The sequence below is a fragment of the Haliotis rufescens genome, unplaced genomic scaffold, assembly GCF_023055435.1.
Source record: "Haliotis rufescens isolate VD_foot unplaced genomic scaffold, xgHalRufe1.0.p SCAF_2, whole genome shotgun sequence".
Classification (NCBI taxonomy): domain Eukaryota; kingdom Metazoa; phylum Mollusca; class Gastropoda; order Lepetellida; family Haliotidae; genus Haliotis; species Haliotis rufescens.
The window spans coordinates 45,773,331-45,796,271 of NW_025963890.1; the positions used below are offsets into that span (position 1 = coordinate 45,773,331).

General features: G+C 39.7%; 1 protein-coding gene across 1 annotated transcript; it reads right to left on the reverse strand.

Annotated features, from left to right (window-relative positions):
• Positions 1-1,899: 1,899 nt before the first annotated feature.
• On the reverse strand, positions 1,900-22,372 carry LOC124128990 (sushi, nidogen and EGF-like domain-containing protein 1). Its single transcript, XM_048399333.1, has 5 exons — positions 22,339-22,372; positions 21,521-21,735; positions 4,784-5,062; positions 3,667-3,807; positions 1,900-2,082 (listed from the first exon to the last, which is right to left on the reverse strand). Exons 2-5 carry the CDS (start codon positions 21,707-21,709, stop codon positions 1,900-1,902), a joined length of 792 nt encoding a protein of 263 aa, XP_048255290.1. The 5' UTR covers positions 21,710-21,735; positions 22,339-22,372.
• Between the last annotated feature and the right edge of the window lie 569 nt (positions 22,373-22,941).

Below are 22,941 nucleotides of genomic sequence, written 5' to 3' on the forward strand. Positions count from 1 at the left end.
TGTGTTGGATCCGATAATAAAGCAGATGTGGTGGATGTTGGATCTGATGACGACGCAGGTGTAGTAGATGTTAGATCCGATGAAAAATCAGGTGTGGTTGATGTAGGATCCGATAATAAAGCAGGTGTGGTGGATGTTGGATCTGATGATGAAATAAGTGTATTTATTGTTTGATCTGATGATTAACCAGAGTTCGACACATTCGGGATATCCATATTCATCGTAAAAAGAACGTTTCAAGACCGAAAATAACAGCGAAATGTATCCTACGTCACTGACTAGGCAACACTAACAGGTGGGATGTTCCAGTCATGCATGAGGACCTTATCCATTTGTGTGAGGTCAAATAATGGTTGATGCTGTCTTTTCACACGCCTCAGTTCATCACGGATGTGTTTGATGTTACAAAGATCTGCCCAGCGCAGACTATTGACTGTCTGTGCCGGAAAGTACCCGTTCGAGCAGTATAGGGACCGTAAGTCTCGCGAAAGGCTACTTCCGGTACCAGCATTTCCGGTGACAAACCTATACTCATGAACTAGTTTTGCCTTCTTTGCTTACTTTGCTAGACGGGACGAGACCACACATGGTTGTCACCGCTGTTGTCAGCCATCATTGTCGGCTAATTTCGGAATGATAATATCGGGTATTTGTCATTCCTGCAAAGTTTATCGGTTCCTGACAAATGACTTTCAGTGCAGTGTCTTTGCAATGTCTTTTAGACATGTATTTCTATTCACAGCGGACAGTGTTTTATTAATACGCCTTACGGAGGATGTGTTACGTGTTTCTGTGATTATTTATGAAGATGCAACTACTAACAGGTAGGCCAAATTACCATGGTACACAAGTATCTGACAGCATATGCATGAGCAGTATCATTGAAGCCTTGCTTTTTACAGTTGGACCAGGCATTAAATAAGGCAAGGTTGAGAGGTTAAAATTTGTAAAATCTATGCTATGAACTTGTAAACGTGAAATTTATTTTATTAAATTATATTCATGGACTCTTTAATTATGAAAGTAATAAACCAGTCATGTTGTGAAACTTAAAATTAAATATGTATTGTTGGGTCATATTTACTGTCAAACACCTTCAAATTATGTTTCTTATATTTGTCAGTTAGAAGCAGAAAGTTATTTTTCAAATGTATTCTTTTTGAAGGAGACAGTTGGGTTTTGAGCATTGTAAATAGATGTGCCTGACAGTGAAAATGGCATAGAAAAGAAAAGTGATAACTCGGTCGGCGATTGAGAAAACAAATGAATCATAAATACTTTGAATGAGACACTTTGGTAAAATTAATTCTGAAAAGTTGAATTATCAAAGGCACAGCAAATATATCACACAAGTCATCAAAGGTCGCAAACGTGTAATGTGGACAATGAAATATAAATCGTCTTAAACTAGATGGTGGACCTTGAGTTAACGAGGTTTGACTAAACAATGACATTTCAATCGTTGACAGGTTTGAGATATTAGGTAATCTATGGTGGGCTATTGATGCCCGAACTCAACAGGACGGCATAAATAGCATGTGCATAAATTGTTGTGTAACTAACATATTTAGTTTCTACATCAAATATGAAAAGATATAACAATGCAGATGTATTTTCCTTTGCCCTTTTAGTCTTGTGCTAAAATTTAACTCTCATCCACATATCCAGGATGACTGTATGGAAGTTCACTGTTTCATTGGTATTCTGTTGGTAATCTGTTGTATTATCTGGGAATTCTTTTACAGATGAACTGAAAATATATTATCATACATTCAATGTGAATTTATGATAAGTTATCCAATGTCAATTCAATATCACTGGTTAATACCAGAAATCTTCAAACACATTTCTATTGTGTGGCATTATTCACACGTAAAAAAACAATAAATAAGCTTTAGATTAGTGTAAAAGATACTGACTTGTTGTGTCAGGGAGGTGCACGGGAAGGATGTCGGAGTCAACTCGGAAGATGAATTTGCCAGCAACGCCAACGTTAGACAGTTTAGTAATGTTGATGAGTTCATCAGACTTGGATCCCGGCAGCAGGTACGACTTCATCCCGTCACCAGCTAAGAAGCCGCTCTGGAACACACAATTAGCGGATATGTAGTCAGATATGTATACAGCCAGCTCAGATACACATTGTGAACGTCGCACAGTCAGCGACGTGTACAGCCATCTTGAGATACACATTGTGAACGTCACAAGTCATATAAATAAGCAGCCAGCTTAGATACACAATGTGAACGTCACAAGTCAGATAGATATATAGCCAGCTTAGATACACAATGTGAACGTCACAAGTAAGATAGATATACAGCCAGCGTAGATACACAATGTACACGTCACAAGTCCGATAAATATACAGCCATCTTAGATACACAATGTGAACGTCACAAGTCAGATAGATATATAGCCAGCTTAGATACACAATGTGAACGTCACAAGTAAGATAGATATACAGCCAGCGTAGATACACAATGTAAACGTCGCAAGTCAGGTAAATGTACAGCCATCTTAGATACACAATGTGAACGTCACAAGTCAGATAAATATACAGCCAGCGTAGATACACAATGTACACGTCACAAGTCCGATAAATATACAGCCAGCTTAGATACACAATGTTAACGTCACAAGTCAGATACATATACAGCCAGCTCAGATACACACAGCATTTAGTTGTATTTAAATTATTATGACACCCTGAATACAATCCGACCTCGGCAATGTCGGTAACTCCATTTTATGTACAGTGGGGTTAAGTTTGGTGTTCGCAAAATTTTAACGTCGATAATTATATAAGCTGCACAATTTCTCCAAACACGGATTGTCGTAGCTTTCCCACTTTTGGAAGCGATCGTTCGACCATTGCGTTTATCTACGTTGCCCAGCTGCATCTATGGAGAACAACTCATGAGACGCTTCCCTCTCAAAAATAACGTCGTACAATTTACGACGTCATCAGGTTGGGAGCGCACGTTCTTCATTGTACTTCGTAGTTCTTTACATCCCGCCATGACATAGCTTCACTATTGCTGACTGAGTAATTCAGCAACAGAAACCAAACCTAACCCCCCCCCCCCCCCCCCCCCCCCCCCAAGTCCCAAGCCCCAAGTCCCAAGCCCTCATTGTTCTTTGAGGTACTTTACATCCCGCCATGTAATAGCTTCACTATTGCTGAATGCGTAATTCAGGAAGAGAAACTAAACCTACACCCCACCCCACCCCCACCAAGTCCCAAGTCCCAAGCCCCAAGTCCCAAGCCCCAAGCCCCAAGCCCCCAGCGTCTGGTGACAAGAGTCAACCAATCGTCTCTGGACACTCCAAGTTGCTGTGCAGATGAGCGTCAGTTCGTCGAGCGAGGATCCTCTAGTCTTGGATTCGAATCCCAGATTCACCCATATAGTGAACATTGTCATCACTATACCCATGCTTGGGGGCTTCAGCAAATGTGTAAACTGTTCAATAACTAGATTCGCGTTTTCCTCCCATTTTAACCTGACAGGCCGTGATATAGCTCAATCTGTTCACAGCGGTGTCGAACCGAACTCACTTACTCACAAGATAATCGACCATATTCATAACTGAACCTCCACATGCGTTTTATGCATTACTATTGTATCAACTATATATCTCATACTCTTTCAAACAGAACCAACTTACCTGTGTACGAACGGAGGGTTCTGTGCCTTGATATAGAGCCAGAAAGTCAGAATTATCATACACCCATTCTATCCTTTCATAGAACAGTATCACGACTGACGCCGTGCCATCAGTTGCCATGGTGATCTGGAATGTGTCGACCTAAAGGAACATAAAAAGAAATGCGTAAAAAAAATTAACTTATCAACTATTATAGCTAAAATGGATAGACTTATCATTAAACCGCTCGCATGTTACCAGAAATCAGCGGGCCACTGTAACTTGATAATGCCCTCACATTGCTTTACGACGGGCCATTATCACGCCGGTTGTTAGGTGACGCCATAGGGTAGGGATAGGTGACGTCACGTTCAATAGTGACGTCATCTGGTTTGTTCTATGACGTTTCCATATTTGTAAAATTGGGTGAGTGACATTCATGTTTATTGCAGTAAATAATTCAAAGCGGATATTGTTGTTTCTTGTTATTTTATAACAAATTCCATCCATTTAGCTATAATAACGGTAACGCTCTTTTTCAGGGCATTATCATTTGCAGAAGCCCGAGGTCTTTTCAACTTCCCTCCTTCGTCGGCCAGTTAATGGAAGACCTCGGGCTTCTGCAAATGATAATGCCCTGAAAAATAGCGTTACCCTTATATTATCATCGGCCCGTTTTTGTATTCGATGTTAACCAGTTACAACAGTCGTCTTTATTTTGAGTTACTCGTTGAACCTCCCCATAGGCTGCGCACAAATCTTGACCACAGTCGTCACCCTTATAAGTGTTCTTTATTCAGACGCCATCGTGGGCTGTCAGTGTGCAATATTGCGAGACCCGGGAGGGGCTATGGTGATAAGTGAAAAGTCTACATACTGTTAATTAAAACATTGGGATGGTCCAGACACAGTGCAGAGTTACGTCCCTTAGACCTATGACCGTGGGTTCCAATCCCGGTTCGCCCTGACTATGTTTAAAGGTTTGTCGGTACCATACCGTGGGTTTCACGAGGTACCTGCGTCTACGAACCGCATGACTTCGCACCATCCTCTAACATCAAACTCACACGCCGCTATAACTGTCATAGTGTTCATGTCGGCGTCAAACCTAACACACTCACACTACTGGGCAACTTGCCTTGTTGTCTTCTGACTTAAATGTAGCAACATCGGCCCACGTCGCCAACAGTACCCAGGACGGCGTATAGTCTGCCGGGAACTCCTGGTATCGCCTGACGTCTTCGGCGACAGTTTGACGTAATGCTGAAGCCGTACTGAGGACGTACCAGACGGTTCCACTTACGGTTACATCAATGTCAGTGCACAGGCCACACACTGCTGGAGTATTTCCGGGATCAGAGGTTGTGTCTTGAAATGTTCCAGCCTTAATGAATGTCACAGAACCATCATTGTTTACCTGGAATGGAAAATTTTCTCGTAAATGGACACATTGAAAAAATAACATTAGTCCATTATATTCCTACAGAAGGGAATTTCTCTTACCTGTTCCAATGACACTGCAATATATACACCGACATTGTTATAACCAAACTTGACAAAGCTTTGATTTAATACCATGAATTTGTGTATATTACACAACAAACACTGAGAAATAATTGTTTGTTTTTTTCATCCCGTGTGGCAGCGATAACCTTTAAGAAATGGGTTTTCATCTACGGCGCTGTATCTTTATTCAGGAACACCCATAAACCTATTGACGGGGACACATAAAGAAATAGGGCTGACTCTTGTTTTGTTCAGCTTGACAGGAGAGAGAATACCGGCACACTATATTATGGCGGACCAATGATCGCAAACTCTATGTCTAGATTCTCTTTACAGATTACAACATACTTGAATACAATCTGGATAAACCTGCAATTTACAGAGGCTAGATTTTCACTACAACAGAAGGACGTAACACGGATATATGAACACAAGGCTAGACTTTCATTTCAACAGAAGGACGCAACACGGATATATGAACACAAGGCTAGATTTTCACTACAACAGAAGGACGCAACACGGATATATGAACACAAGGCAAGACTTTCACTACAACAGATGGATGCAACACGGATATATGAACACAAGGCTAGATTTTCACTACCACAGATGGATGCAACACGGATATATGAACACAAGGCAAGACTGTCACTACAACAGATGGATGCAACACGGATATATGAACACAAGGCTAGACTTTCACTACCACAGATGGATGCAACACGAATATATGCATACAAGGCTAGACTTTCACTACAACAGAAGGACGCAACACGGATATATGAACACAAGGCTAGACTTTCACTACAACGGAAGGACGCAACATGGATATATGAACCCAAGACTAGACTTTCACTACAACAGAAGGATGCAACACGGATATATGAACACAAGGCTAGACTTTCATTACAACAAAAGGACGCAACACGGATATATGAACACAAGGCTAGACTTTCACCACAACAGAAGGACGCAACACGGGTATATGAACACAAGGCTAAACTTTCACTACAACAGAAGGACGCAACACGGATATATGAACACAAGGCTAGACTTTCACCACAACAGAAGGACGCAACACGGATATATGAACACAAGGCTAGACTTTCACTACAACAGAAGGACGCAACACGGATATATGAACACAAGGCTAGACTTTCACCACAAAAGAAGGACGCAACACGGGTATATGAACACAAGGCTAGACTTTCACCACAACAGAAGGACGCAACACGGATATATGAACACAAGGCTAGACTTTCACCACAACAGAAGGACGCAACACGGATATATGAACACAAGGCTAGACTTTCACTACAACAGAAGGACGCAACACGGATATTTGAACACAAGGCTAGACTTTCACCACAACAGAAGGACGCAACACGGATATATGAACACAAGGCTAGACTTTAATTTCAACAGAAGGACGCAACACGGATATTTGAACACAAGGCTAGATTTTCACTACAACAGAAGGACGCAACACGGATATATGAACACAAGGCAAGACTTTCACTACAACAGATGGATGCAACACGGATATATGAACACAAGGCTAGATTTTCACGACCACAGATGGATGCAACACGGATATATGAACACAAGGCAAGACTGTCACTACAACAGATGGATGCAACACGGATATATGAACACAAGGCTAGACTTTCACTACCACAGATGGATGCAACACGAATATATGCATACAAGGCTAGACTTTCACTACAACAGAAGGACGCAACACGGATATATGAACACAAGGCTAGACTTTCACTACAACGGAAGGACGCAACATGGATATATGAACCCAAGACTAGACTTTCACTACAACAGATGGATGCAACACGGATATATGAACACAAGGCTAGACTTTCATTACAACAAAAGGACGCAACACGGATATATGAACACAAGGCTAGACTTTCACCACAACAGAAGGACGCAACACGGGTATATGAACACAAGGCTAAACTTTCACTACAACAGAAGGACGCAACACGGATATATGAACACAAGGCTAGACTTTCACCACAACAGAAGGACGCAACACGGATATATGAACACAAGGCTAGACTTTCACTACAACAGAAGGACGCAACACGGATATATGAACACAAGGCTAGACTTTCACCACAAAAGAAGGACGCAACACGGGTATATGAACACAAGGCTAGACTTTCACCACAACAGAAGGACGCAACACGGATATATGAACACAAGGCTAGACTTTCACCACAACAGAAGGACGCAACACGGATATATGAACACAAGGCTAGACTTTCACTACAACAGAAGGACGCAACACGGATATTTGAACACAAGGCTAGACTTTCACCACAACAGAAGGACGCAACACGGATATATGAACACAAGGCTAGACTTTCACCACAACAGAAGGACGCAACACGGATATATGAACACAAAGCTAGACTTTCACCACAACAGAAGGACGCAACATGGATATATGAACACAAGGCTAGACTTTCACTACAACAGAAGGACGCAACACGGATATATGAACACAAGGCTAGACTTTCACTACCACAGATGGATGCAACACGGATATTTGAACACACGGCAAGACTTTCACCACAACAGCCGGACGCAACACGGATATATGAACACAAGGCTAGACTTTCACTACAACAGAAGGATGCAACACGGATATATGAACACAAGGCTAGACTTTCACCACAACAGAAGGACGCAACACGGATATATGAACACAAAGCTAGACTTTCACCACAACAGAAGGACGCAACATGGATATATGAACACAAGGCTAGACTTTCACTACAACAGAAGGACGCAACACGGATATATGAACACAAGGCTAGACTTTCACTACAACAGAAGGACGCAACACGGATATATGAACACAAGGCTAGACTTTCACTACCACAGATGGATGCAACACGGATATTTGAACACACGGCAAGACTTTCACCACAACAGCCGGACGCAACACGGATATATGAACACAAGGCTAGACTTTCACTACAACAGAAGGATGCAACACGAATATATGAATACAAGGCTAGACTTTCACTTCCACAGATGGATGCAACACGGATATATGAACACAAGGCAAGACTTTCACCAAAACAGAAGGACGCAACACAGATATATGAACACAAGGCTAGACTTTCACTACAACAGAAAGACGCAACACGGATATATGAACACAAGGCTAGACTTTCACTACAACAGAAAGACGCAACACGGATATATGAACACAAGGCTAGACTTTCACTACAACAGAAGGACGCAACAAGGATATATGAATACAAGGCTAGACTTTCACTACCACAGATGGATGCAACACGGATATATGAACACACGGCAAGACTTTCACTACGGCAGATAGATGCAACATGGATATATGAACACAAGACTAGACTTTCTCTTCGACAGATAGATGCAACATGGATATATGAACACAAGGCTAGACTTTCTCTTCGACACATAGATGCAATACGAATAAATGAAGATAAAGCGACAAAACCCTTTCCATATCCAATAGAAATATCTGCAAAATGCAGAGTCGATTGTACGATTCCAACTTTATCATGAGCATGTGTTTATGAATCACTATCAAATAGTAATGATACCATGTGGTCGCGAAATGTGAGCGAATCCTGCCCCACCTGGGCATCCGTCACAAATACATGCAAAGGCAAGTCAAAGGTTCATCTGGAAAAAAAAACAAAGCTAGTCTGTCTCTACGACAATTGGATGCAACACGGATATATGAACACAAGCTAGACCTTTTCTACGGCTAGAAGAACCAGGAAAAGATGATATCATATGACTGTTCTACAATTTTTAACTTGAAATGTTCGAACAGAAAGGGGTGTCATCGTCAGATCGTCTCGTTGTCACAGACATATCTAGTAATATCTAGTAATATTTCATGTTCTACATATTGATAACTTCGTAGAGATTTTTAAACCTTTACATTACTTTTACTTATCCTCAGGCAAACACGAACTATTTGTCCACACCAAGACGTTGATGTAGTTAAACCTAACGATCTATGGAATCCCACTGGAGAGTTTACCCTTCTTAGCAAGTCCCAGGAATAACTCCTGTGCTAGTTCCATGTTCGGGACATTGTGGTAAGGAGGTATATAGTAAGTGAAATGATAAAAGCTTTAAATATGTTTGAGAAAGCGAAACAACAAACAGTTTTGAGCGATTTTGTCGTGACAGTGACCTTTGACCTACTCGAGAGATATACGCCAAAGTAACTCTCTTGGTCCAGGAGTGATAAGTCCATTTCATAATATCGTCTGGTATCAATAACGTATTCAAGACATTACCTCAAGATTGACCTGAACTTGTGACCTAACTGTAGCTTTGACATAAATGACATTTGATGTGGTAGAATTTTTAAGATACGCTCAAACTTGAAGGTCCATGCATGTAGATATGACCAAGCCTGAGACAGTTGCAATAATATAATTATGTTGTACGAAAACGTTAACGCTGACCTTGACCTAATCTAACCGACCATGACGAATCGCGACCAATTGTTTTCTCCCACAGGAGCTGAATAGCCAGTTTAATAAGAAATGCATAAACGCGTGTTGAGAAGCTGCAATCACAAACATTTTAGTAAGCCTTCTCTATCTCGTGACCTAGATGTTGTCATGTCATTTGCCAAACTATTTCACAAGACCACTGGGAAGAATGACACCTATAATCTTTGCAATTTAGGAGAAAAATCACCGGCAGCTGCAGTAAAATCCCAATTGACAAATAGAAATAATGTAGTATATGTGGTGTATGTTGCCATATGCATTAAACCCGTGAAGATCCGGGGTAGAATAGGCCTTCAGCAACCCATGCTTTCCGTAAAAGGCGACTGTGCTTGTCGGGATCGGGTGGTCAGGCTCGCTTACTTGGTTGATGCATGTCATCTATCTATTGCGTGGATCGATGCTCATGATATCAATCACAGGATCGCCTGGTCCAGACTCGATTATTACCAGACCGCCGTCATACAAACTAACACATGGTATATTGCATTCTTTGTAACGACAAAAACCCTGGCGTAGCTCATGTGATGGAAATTACTAAAAAATAAAGAACCCCCAAGGATAAGGTATGCGGTGTGCTGGATTGTCTCGAAAACATCCTCCCCGCTCGATGTACTGGGACAACGACAGCACGGAGCTATGTGAGGTGTTCGGATACCCCGATGCAAGTAATACGCCCCTATCAATGTTGTGTCATATCCACTTGCACAGTGAACCGCGTCCTCGGGTTTGGAGAATCTCTAATCACTGCCTCACACACACACACACACACACACTCGTAAATCTACTGATGACGAGTTTATAAGCTTTATGGCTTCTTATCAGGAGACTCCATGGTGATAGGTTCAGCCATGTGGAGTGAAGGAGAAGACGCGAGGTCTCCGGGGAACACAGGGTCACTCACCATGTCGTGTGACTTGGGTCTAAAAACATTGATTTGTGAGTCGTTTTACGTCACTCGTACACGCTAACTGAAGCCAGAATGGCACACGGGGATTTCTTTCTTTGACTAAAACGAAAACAATGGGTCGCTGGGACTTAAAGACAAGTATTGTACTCTTCTTTAAAAACAACAGCACATGACAACCTTGAAATCGATCCTTAAGTGCCACCACGGCAACTAGTTTAGTACTATTAAGGGATTAGATGCCAAAACGTATCCTACTTCTTGAGCCTTTATGCTCAACCTACTCAGTCTTGTCTACAAGAAAACGTTATAATCAAAGTGTTATGAGTACACAAAGGATGAAATTAAGGCCAATATCTATCGATAATATCCGATATTTGTCCCTGCATTTCAGCGAAGCTGGTAATCTGGCAGTGAAGCATGTTGGGAAATGTTTTCTTGGTTTAAGACTAGGCTATCATAATCCATATACATATATAAACAAAGCTTGTGATCACCATACCAAAGTAGATTTAATGCATCAACTGTTCACGATATTACTGGCCAATTACTCTTCTGTTGCTTTTTGCAGAGATCACGCAGAGAACATTACAAGAAAGCAAATCGTATTTTTAAATTACGTATGGAATACAAAGGTAAATGGTGAAAGATAAATCATGACAACTAATTTAGGAACAGAAAAAGGTTTTGAGATTCCTCTTTATAAGTGAATGTTCATTGTATAGCTTACATATACGTGCATGTGATATGAGCTCTTTAGTAAACTTACATACTTCAGTCTAGTACACAGCAACACTTTGACACTTGGCTGTCGATCCTGTAGGTCAAGTCTCAGTAGGCGGTAAGATGGTTGTAACAACTTGATAGTTGATTGACAGTAAGATCAGGCTATATATCTCTGCTTGTATGCATATAGATTACGAAAGAGGAGACTAACGGGATCGGGTTGTTGGGTTCGCTGACTTTGTTGATGCATGTCATCGTATCCCAATTGTGTAGATCGATGCTGATAATGTCAATCACTGGATAGCTGGATATTGCTGGGTGTGGCGTTAAACAACAAATAAACAAACAACAAACAAAAGCAAACAGATTAATTCTAGTTGTGTAGAAATGAATTAATTTTTACTTCAGGCTAATAATTACACCCATTGTTGAACACATGACTGCTACTTACGAGTAATGAGTACTTATATTCATGTGCGGAGGATGTATAAAGGATGAGTAAAAAGTATATGCCTGCAGCTGAATTGTTTTTTGATATACTGTACTTCCATTTCAACAATTTTATATTCACTTCATTTCATGGTTACATTGATCTGATCTTAGGATCAGAATAACCTGTACCACTCAATTGTTTTAATCATATGTTTGATTTTCAATTTAACATATCTTAAGTCACCGATATTATATCTAACAAATTAAGCGTACTGACGCTTACTCCACGTGGTTTTAGCTGTTGAAATATATCGCATAATACACAGCTGTTAACGAGTATCTTAGACATCGTATCTTTGAAAATCAATACTTTTTCGGCACAAATATACATTTCAAACATGGTAAGGGTCATGTGGTTTGTAAGTTCATTTCTTACCCATCTACATTGAACCAATGCATATTTACACAATATTATCCAGTCACAGATTACTTTTTACAAACATTTGCAGGAACGAGTGATAGTAACATAGACGTAATCAAGCTTAACAACAATTCTTTTACTTTACTATTACATAAAAGCACCGGGTTACTTTTATTTGCCCCTCTTTTTATATAATGCCAGTGGAGACTGTTCACGTATGATAAAATGACAATTTTAATTACATGTGGTTTCCAAGTCAGATATGTTTGATATTATTCACGTTATCATCATCAGCTTCTGTTAAAGAAAATAAATGTATTTTCTCAGACTACCAGTTGTCGGACTTTCATTTTTTTGTGGAAGCCTCGGTGGCTGAGTGGGTTAGATCGCCGACTTTGTGTGCTGTCGATTAGGTGCCTCATTCTGGCAAGTCTGGGATCGAATCCCGTACGGGACTCAACCCAAAAATGTACGAGAATCTGTACTTTACTAAAAAGTGTTATCCCAAAAATAACATTTGTTACATTTGACCACTTTCTGAATGGCATTATGTATTCATATTTTCTCAGTGTGTAATATGACATGCAAAATATATTCCTTGACAATGTTATCATAAAGAAAGAAATTTATTATAGAAGGGCGGTGAGTAAGCAGCTTGAGGAGATAAACAAATCACTATCTTACATGCAGTGTATTTATATATGTTTTGATGTACTTGGTTAATTAGGAGATAAACATACTGTGTTTTCAATGTAGGGCTAGGTTACCTGTAGATTTAACCCTGCTAATTGAATTTGGAACCGAACGCGCAGCAAATATACTGAAATTCAATTTAGCGCGGTTAAATCTACAGGTAACCTAGCTCTACATTGAAAACACAGTATGTTTATCTCCATTCTACCATGACTAAATAAAATGCGAACTCTTTGGTGTTAGCAAATATACTGAGTGAAGCGGCATGGGTTGAGTCCAGTGTTTTGCGTAAGTTATCGATCTGAATTACGGAATCACCGAACAAAATATTGGCGCTGCATATACTCAAGCAGTTTGTTTACACCGTAATACATGTACATCACTCGAACATATGACAGGCATTGAAAGCATATAAGAACGGCAACTTGGCAAGCTAACATGAGGTGGGCATACTAAAGAAAACAAAGCAAGCTTTGAAAGTATTTCGCTCTACATCGCACGTCATATCGCTCATTGTGACGCAAAAGATATGACGTCACAGTCGTATATAGAAAGGCGCCAAAATCCCATGCTCTCTGTTGTCTCCAAAACGTAAATACATTCCCTTTGTAGATTTCCATTGTGTTTTCTGCCCAAATTTATTGCCACACATCCTTTGAATATTGTAGTAACCGCATCTGTGCATTTTGTAACCTGTAATTGTAGATTTAATTATTTAAATATGCCTACTGACAATGACTGAAAAAAGTACTATTCTATGAATATTAGCTTCCGCAGTGATGCGGCCGCCAAACCAGCTGTTTATTGTGATTTATTGTGATTTGATAGCCTCTGACTGACCAATCAGAATCGAGTAAATTCCAAATTCACCTTGTGCACCTTGTGACATGTCTTCGAACGCTCACATACCATATTATTAGTATTATGCTGAATGTGATGTAAAGAATCAACAATGTATGGGTGCATACAATTATACACCCCATGTGCTCATGACTATTAATTATAAATGTAAAAGACACAATAAAGAGCTTTGACAAATATTGCTCAACATAGGACTGACTCACCTGAATCATTATATGCACTTTTCTGCACTCCTTATGTAATTTTTATGATAGCATAATAAATATGTTGTACTTTGTTTTAGATATTTTCTCGACATAATTTACATTTAAACGTCCTACAGTCATGACCCAGAAGCAATAAAGTCCTCATATCTTGTCATTTGTTCGATTTTCATTATAATATTCCGTTTCTTAAAGCCCTGATGGGGTACTATATTATCCTTTGGGGTTATTAAGATGCAACTATGCAGATGAACCATCTCAAATAAGTCCGGCACAGTCATCTGGAGACCTTATATAAAATATACCACAGCTTGATATTGTTCAGACCAAACCGCCTATATGTATGCGAGCACGAGGAGATGGTATCACAGCATCTACATCAAACGGTGTATTCGAATTAATGGAACATGTGTACCAGATCTTCACGGAAGTCCATCTAGTATACAGAATGGTTTATCGGCGCAATCTTTGAGATTGATATGTGATAACGTTCGTGTGTATATGTACATACAGTGTGATACACATTGGTGCGTTTATATGATCAATGTGTGCATATGTAATACAATCTGCTGTATGGAAGAAGCTGTTACAAGTTTATGTAAAACAGTCTGGTAAAGTAGTGGTTTATGTGTGGTAGAAACTGGTTTATGTGTGGTAGAAACTGCTTTATGTGTGATAGAAGTTTGTTTAAGTGTTATAGAAGCTGGTGTATGTGTGGTAGAAGCTTGTTTAAGTGTTACAGAAGCTTGTATTTGTGTGGTAGAACATGAATTATGTGTGGCAGAAGCTCGTTTATTTGTGGTTGAAGCTGGCTTTTGTGTGAAAGACGCTTGTTTATGTGTGACCGGAGCTTCTTTATGTGTGGTAGAATCTGATTTTCTGTTTGAAAGAAGCATGTTTATGTGTGGTAGAAGCTTGTTTATGTGTGATAGAAGCTGCTTGTTTATGTGTGGTATATGCTTCATTTTTTGGAAGAGTCTGATTGATGTGTTAATGAAGCTTGTTTATGTGTGGTAGAAGCTGGTTAATGTGTGACAGAAGCTTCTTGTTTATATGCGGTATATGCTTGTTTATGTGTGGTAGAGCCTGATTTATGTGTGAACGAAGCTTGTTTATGTGTGACAGCTGCTTGTTTACGTGTGGTAGAACCTTGTTTATGTGTGGTTGAAGCTTGTTTACGTGTGATAAAAGCTGATTAATATATCGTAGAAGCTTCTTTATATGTCATGGAAGGTCGCATAACATATAATTCGGGTAGTGGTAAATATTTCATACACACTGGTGCGTTTATATGATCAATGCAGGCATATGTAATATATTCTGGTGCATGTTAGAAGTTGTTACAAATTATGTAATACAATCTGGTACAGTAGTGGTTTATGAAAAATAAAAAAAAATAAAAAATAAAAAAATAATAATAAAAAAAATAAATAAATAAAAAAATAGAGACATATTAACTAGACAGTTCATTTGCCAAATCTTTCCTTTTCTGTCAAACTGTCTCATTGTATTGTTTTTGTGTGCAATTGATTTCTCTATCCGAAATATATCAATTAAAATCTTCCTAAACGTTTCAATGACAAGTTGTTTTTCTTAATACTTGATACATGTATATATTTTTCGCATGCCAGTACAATGTGATTTAACAGAATGTTAGAGTTGTACCCAAGTAAAACAGAGCATTTTGTAAATGTAAATTGTTTTGAACATTTTGTATTCAGAAAACATTCAACTTTAGCCCCAAACTCTTTAACATGCTTACAATCCCAATATACATGAAGTAAGGATTCAGTATCAGTTTCACAAAATGAGCACAGATCATCATCGAGAATTTTCATTTTAAACAATTCTTTCTTTCTATAGATGGTGCGATAAATAAATTTATATTGAAAATCAAGTAATTTTACATCTTTTGTACATTTATATCTGATAAAAACATCCTTCCATGATATATCTAAGTCGAGAATGGTATCCTATTTTTCACAGACTGTTGGGAGATTTGCTTTAGTAAAAGTCTTATCATAAAAATATCTGAAGCCTCTAGGCGCTACAAGTAAGTCCATCAAAGTTGTATTTAAATGTTGATTATATAAAATAATGTGATTATTTCTAATAGTATCTTTCCAGGATTTTGGTATGTTTAATAGAACTTGGTAATAGGCAATAATTGTGCCTTTAATTTGGTATTTTCTATTAAGTTCACTAAAGGGCATTATATCATCCTCATTGCAGAGATCTTTAATAGTGTAAATTCCCTTTAATAACCAATGTCTTATAATGAAATCGGTTTTTTTAAACTTATGGTTACACCAAAGAGGTTGTGATAGTACTTCTTCAATGTTTGTGGAGTTATTTTTGTGTCTTCTATACAGTGTTCCCCAAGCAGACAAAACATCTCTCCAGTAAGGGTTAGCTAAGTGCATACAGTTTTCAATATTGGCCCCAAGTAGGAATATGTTTTTGAGTGGAAAGATTTTGTCATTCCATATGAATCTGTACAATATTTTTTTAAGTTCATCAATAAATTCACTTGGAGGGTTTCGAAGAGAAGAGAATATATGTACTAGGGTTGATAGGGCCAAGGTTTTGACAACAGTAATTTTACCTATCAATGTTAAATTTCTTTTCCTCCAATTCCCTAAAATTTGGTTAATAATTTCAATTTTCTTCTTTGTATTGATTGACCGCCTCCGTTGTCTAGTGGTAGAGCGTCTGCCCGGAGAGCGGAAGGTCCGGGGTTCGATCCCCAGCCGCTTCATACCAAAAGACGTTAAAAGATGGTACTTGTTGTTACCCTGTCTGGCGCTCGGCATTAAGGGGCTAAAACAAGGACTTGTCGGCTCAGAGTCAGTATACTGTGTCTGAGTTGGGTATTCATGTTAAACTGCGGCATGGTATCTCAGTGAGCTAGCACTATAAATCGGCATCTGTCTGGACTAGTACAAGCAGCCATACACACACACACGTACATGCCCCTCGCTATAAAAGTGCAATAATCTTGGACGCGACGTTAAACCCCATTTCACCTCACCTCACCTCATTTGTTCGATTTACATTATATTTTCCGTTTCTTAAAGCCCTGATGGGGTACTATATTATTCTTTTGGGTTATTAAAATGCAACTATGCAGATGTACCATCTCAAATAAGTTCCGCACTGTCATCTGGAGACCTTATATAAAATATACCACAGCTTGATATTGTTTAGACCAAACCGCCTATATGTATCGCAGCACGAGGAGATGGTATCACAGCATCTACATCAAACGGTGTATTCGAATTAATGGAACATGTGTACCAGATCTTCACGGAAGTCCATCTAGTATACAGAATGGTTTATCGGCGCAATCTTTGAGATTGATATGTGATGACGTTCGTGTGTATATGTATATACAGTGTGATACACATTGGTGCATTTATATGATCAATGTGTACATATGTAATACATTCTGCTGTATGGAAGAAGCTGTTACAAGTTTATGTAAAACAGTCTGGTAAAGTAGTGTTTATGTGTGGTGGGAGCTGGTTTATGTGTGATGGAAGCTGCATTTTGGGTGTTAGAAGCTTGTTTGTGTGTGGTAGAAGCTTATTAATATATAGTAGAAGCTGTTTTTTTTGTGGTAGAAGCTGGTTTATGTGGGATAGAAGCTGATTTATGTGTGGTAGAAACTGGTTGATGTGTGATAGAGTGAGTGAGTTAAGATTTAACGTCACATCGGCAGTATTTCAGCCATATCGTGACGTGATAGGAGCTTCTTTAAGCGGGATAGAAGCTTGTATCAGTGTGGTAGAACCAATTTTACGTGTGAACGAAGCTTGTTTATGTGTGAACAATGCTTGTTTATGTGTGGTAACAGCTGGTTTATTTGTGTTAGAGGCTTGTTTATGTGTGGTGGAAGCTGGTTTATGTGTGATAGGAGCTTTTTTGTGTGTGATTGGAGCTGATTTATATGTGGTAGAAACTGGTTTATGTGTGGTAGAAGCTGATTAATATGTCGTTGAAGCTGGTTTATATGTATTGGAAGTTCGCATAACATATAATTCTGGCGGTGGGAAATCTTATGTACACATTGGTGCGTTTATATGATCAATGTGTGCATATGCTATGAATTATGGTGTATGGTAGAAACTGTGACAAATTTATGTAATACAATCTGGTAAAGTAGTGGTTTATGTGTGGTAGAAACTGGTTTATGTGTGGTGGAAGCTGGTTAATCTGTAGTAACTTCTAATAGTAGATTTCTAATTCCGTCTAGGGATAATTTCTCGTCCCCGATGACCAATCAGTAAAAACAGGTAGGCAAGTTTTTTTGTTTTGTTTTTTAAAATTTATTTTTAAGTATTATGGTTTCTCAATATCTTAGATTTTTTTCCGATGCGATACTGAATCGAGTTTTAGTTTGGGATTGATCAGGTGCAGACGCGTTTGCTCTGTGTCAGCCGCCACATCTGAGCAGGGTACTACATTGTTTTCATTGTTGCTAGATTCCTGTCATTTCCGAAAACAGGGCATCAAAGTCAATATCGCATAATAAATCAATTTCGTTCACCTCAGTAATTTTACAGAATTAATTTTCTTTACTTGCGTTATTAGTATTGAAAGATAGCCATTCCACATCCAAATCACCGTAAGGACAATCCATTTTGTTTCATGTAGCAGCTAGACGACATTAAACACCAGAACCAAAGCATTTATTTATTTATAAGTCAGATGAAATGTTCCAAGATCAGGTAAAAATACTAAATTAATTATATTGCTGATAAATGCAGGGATTAAAAAGAAAATAGAAAAAAAAACCGAGTTGATCGTAAACACCGATCGAGAATTCGGGGAAACCCCGGAAAGTAGTCCCGGCAAAAGTTCACACGATCAATTTCACCAAAAAAAATTCACATTGTATGAACTATTTTTATCCGTTCACAGGTGTGTGAACTCCAAATATCAGATCACGTGACTACCCATTCAGCTAATCGGCACGAAAGAAACAGTGTAAACTTCAAAGTATGAAATTATAATAATTATATACGCATTTGCATTAGACGCACACACTTTAATTCCCATGTTATTTATATTCAAACCAACTAAACTAGTGTCAAAAAGAAACGATACCAGCTTATTTTCAAAATTTTTTTTACTAAGTGAATTGTCAAGTATGAAAACATGCCAATTCGTATTGCACATCCCAAACACAGCATAGTCGATAAAAAATACCGGGAACACGTGATCACTTCCGGGAAAAAACGTAAATTTCGTGAAAGTGAAATTTCCCTCTCTAGCATGTTCTGCACGTGCAGAAAAAACTGTATAAAACGGCTGATCAGACACGTTGATATCACAGCAACAAAAAGAACACAAGATATGCCACGTTTGACAGCCATCGAGAGAGAGAGAGCCGTTGGAATGGTCCAACAAGGAGCGTCACACGTCGACGTCGCCAGAAGGTTGGGCTGCGCACGCATCACTATCACCAGGTTGATGCAGCGGTTACGTCAGACAGGTCAGACAGGTCAGACGTCAGACGTCAGACAGGCCCAGGAGTGGAAGACCACGAGTAACCACGCCCCGTGAAGATCGTTACATCCGGGTATTACACCTGAGGAACCGCACCGTAACAGCGACGTCCACGGCGGCTACAGCACTGGGACACAGGATCAGTCGACAGACCGTCTACAGGAGACTACGGCAGTATGGTATCCGGCCACGTCATCCCTACCGCGGACCGCTCCTGACGCCTCGACACCGGAACAACAGACTGATCTGGGCCAGGCGAGTTCGACGTTGGCAACGGCGGGACTGGGCAGGTGTTATGTTCTCTGATGAGAGAAGATTCCTCATCTTCAGAAACGATGGACGGCAGCTTGTATACCGACGATTTGGTGAATGTTTGGCGCCTAACTGTATCCAACAGGTCCGGCCGTTTGGAGGTGGAGGGTTAATGGTTGTGGGTGGCATATGTGGTGACGTCAAAACGATGCTTGTCGTAATTCGTGGAAACCTGAATGCACAGCGTTATCTTGATGACATCCTACGGCCTGTTGTGGTACCCTTTATTCAGCAACAGCCTCGTGGACTCCTTTTCCAACATGACAATGCAAGGCCACACACAGCAAGATTGACACAGAACTTCCTTGCCAACGCCAACGTACAGGTTTTGCCATGGCCCGCATGTTCACCGGACATGAATCCCATCGAGCACTTATGGGACCACCTCGATCGGCAAATCCGACGTCGCCGTGTGCCTACAGTCAACGTCCAGGACTTGGAACGATGTCTCCTCGAGGAATGGCAACGCATCACTCCCAACGTCATCAGACGTTTGACGTCATCAGTCCGTAGGCGTGTTCTGGCATGTATTGATGCTCACGGTGGACATACCCGCTACTGACTTGACTTTGAGATGTGTGGTGTGACATTTCCCGTTGTTTCTGTGATCAGTGCTCTAACGAAATGTTCATTTTTCGACCCCACATTGTACAGATTTTATTGAAATTAAATTTTTGTACAGATGTTGTGAAAGGATTTCTCAAAAGCATAACACCAATCCTAAACTTCTGCATTGTTTAGTTTTTCTTTTATGTCGTTGCAAACAGGTGGTATCGTTTCTTTTGGACACTAGTTTATTTAATATGGATCTTTCTGTGTGTAAGTGCTAGTGCAGCAGACCATGATCGTTCAAGCACGTTCTACACGAACTGTACAGGTTTTAACAATCAGACAGACGTCATTAAGACAGCTAATTGTCTTGTATTAGTTTGTAATTAATGTGTTATGTACATCAATTGTCGTCAGTGCATCCAAGCAGTTTTCTACAACTTGACATACGCTCTCTGCTGGATGTTTTGTTAATTGTTATGATTGATGACTTAGCTAACAGTATCACAACATGTTTTGAGAATGCAAATTCATCTTTCAAGATTTTCCGTATTTTGCCCTGTGCGGTGTGATTCCAGGGTCAGGTTATCATACTCAATCGCTCATATCCACGACATATTTCACATATTGTCTTTTTAGTTGTATATAAGGGTCAGATAATTAATATTTTGCGATTTTCATCAGGATATCAAACAGCGCAGTATGTTTTAGAATGATCAGTTCAGTGCGGCAAAAACAACACAATGTACATGTATAATGTGAACAACTCTCAAGCAAAAATAACTGTATACTGATTTAAGTTAAATATGTGAGCAAATAGTGTTAGTTATTGAAAATCAAATGATCAGGTTTGATTGTTCTGACGTTCGCTATTTACGTATTGTGTACATGAGATTTACATATAGAAATTACACTCTAGTAACAAAACTAACTTTCTCAATCGCCCAATTTATATTCCGAGTTGGGACAAGCCTTTGAACTTGTTTGTGATTCAGTTATCATCGCCTCCCTTATGTGAACATTTGATTTCCACCCATGTTCATTTTGCTTGAGAAATTGTGCACTAATCATATGTAACCGAGTCACAGACACAAGTGATAACAAACTCAAACAACATCAACACTGTGGTTTTGAAAGCCCTTGAAGAGAACAAATTAATGCGTCTCACAATATGACCATTGCCACAGCAAAGGAACCGTTTTGAAATACTTACAAAAGCAGTGCTGTAGTTTGTTCCATAAAATCGGAAAGGCGGCTGTAGACTGAGGGAGGGGCCAGAACCATCGTCCAGCCCGGGGGTGGCAATGTGACCCTCGGTATCACCGTACGGAAGCAGCGAGCACTGGACCGACAACACACAAGTGGCCAGCAGCCATACGGGCCGGAGGACTTGACGACTCATTTCCAGGTCAGTGCAGTGTGGACTCTCTGCAACATACCATCACTGGTATCACTTCCACATCCTACACGTACATCAGCAGCAGATATATCCTCCTTACTCCAGACACACCAGCCTCCAGAAACATGGTGCGTTATATTCTGATAATATCCATACGTTTAGGGAAACCAAACGTTCGTGTATACGCGAACATTGCATACCTATTTGCCAAATATATTTTCACGTGTTTCCCAGTCAAACATGAAAGCAAATACAATTTAATTTCCAAAATATTATCGCATTGAAGCAAGACTGGGACTTCGGACACGATGATAGAACTCAGTTACATCTTACCTTAAAATATTTAGTTGCTAAATGGTCCAGTTGGATAAACAATGAGAACTCGGCGACGTCCTTACCTTGATGATTCCCGTGACAAGATATGATTTAACTCTATCCCTTTATAAAAACAAAAATACGAAAGATTCCCAAGAGAAATACAACAGATGTAAGTTTCACTTGTCGTTTTTATCTCATTCACAAACTACAGGTAGTTCAATTAACAAAATCCAAACTGATTCGGGAACATATCACAGGTAAGCCGAACACGCAGGGAGATAGAATACCTGCAGATACCCTGAATATATACCCACATGACTGCTGCGACGGTATCGACAGAATGGGTTGTACCTCTTGTTCGTGGGTCAACACACTGCAGAGACTCATACTCTCTATGGCTGACAATGATGGCGGTCTCCTCCCCAGAACATCGCACTCGTCATGGAGCGGGTGGCAGAAGCAGGGTGTTTGGCGATTGATGGGCCACTGAGATGAGATAATTACACGACCCACATGCTTATATTAAACCCTCCAGATCGTACCCGGTGATTACACTGTACAGACCCGAGAAGCTCATCTTTCATACAAAAGTGTCATTGGAGCCGAACAGGCGTGTAACGTGTTTGTCTGAGAAATAATACATTTTCAAGATGAGTTATGTGTTATGGTTTTGCGAAGATATATTTGCTTTTTAGTGCTATCGTAAAGGATACATTCCATTTACAGTAAATGTTTATCTTAAGCATCTTTTAATCTGGTTAAAGTAGCGAATAAAGATCCACACGCCATCTATTTAAATGGGAAACTTGGCTTACAATGCACACAGCGAACAGTGGCTATAATTTTCTTATGAGCAATAGGATTTTATGTTTATCATTTAGCCCCCTGAAGAGATCGTTATTGACAGGAAAATTTGT

Excerpts from the sequence above, each read along its gene's own strand:
- LOC124128990 (XM_048399333.1), bottom strand. The coding sequence starts at position 21,709 with ATGAGTCGTCAAGTCCTCCGGCCCGTATGGCTGCTGGCCACTTGTGTG. Across the intron at positions 3,808-4,783 it reads TTAAGTCAGAAGACAACAAG|GTCGACACATTCCAGATCAC; the intron begins GCAAGTTGCCCA and ends ATGTTCCTTTAG. Across the intron at positions 2,083-3,666 it reads AACCCTCCGTTCGTACACAG|AGCGGCTTCTTAGCTGGTGA; the intron begins GTAAGTTGGTTC and ends TGTGTGTTCCAG.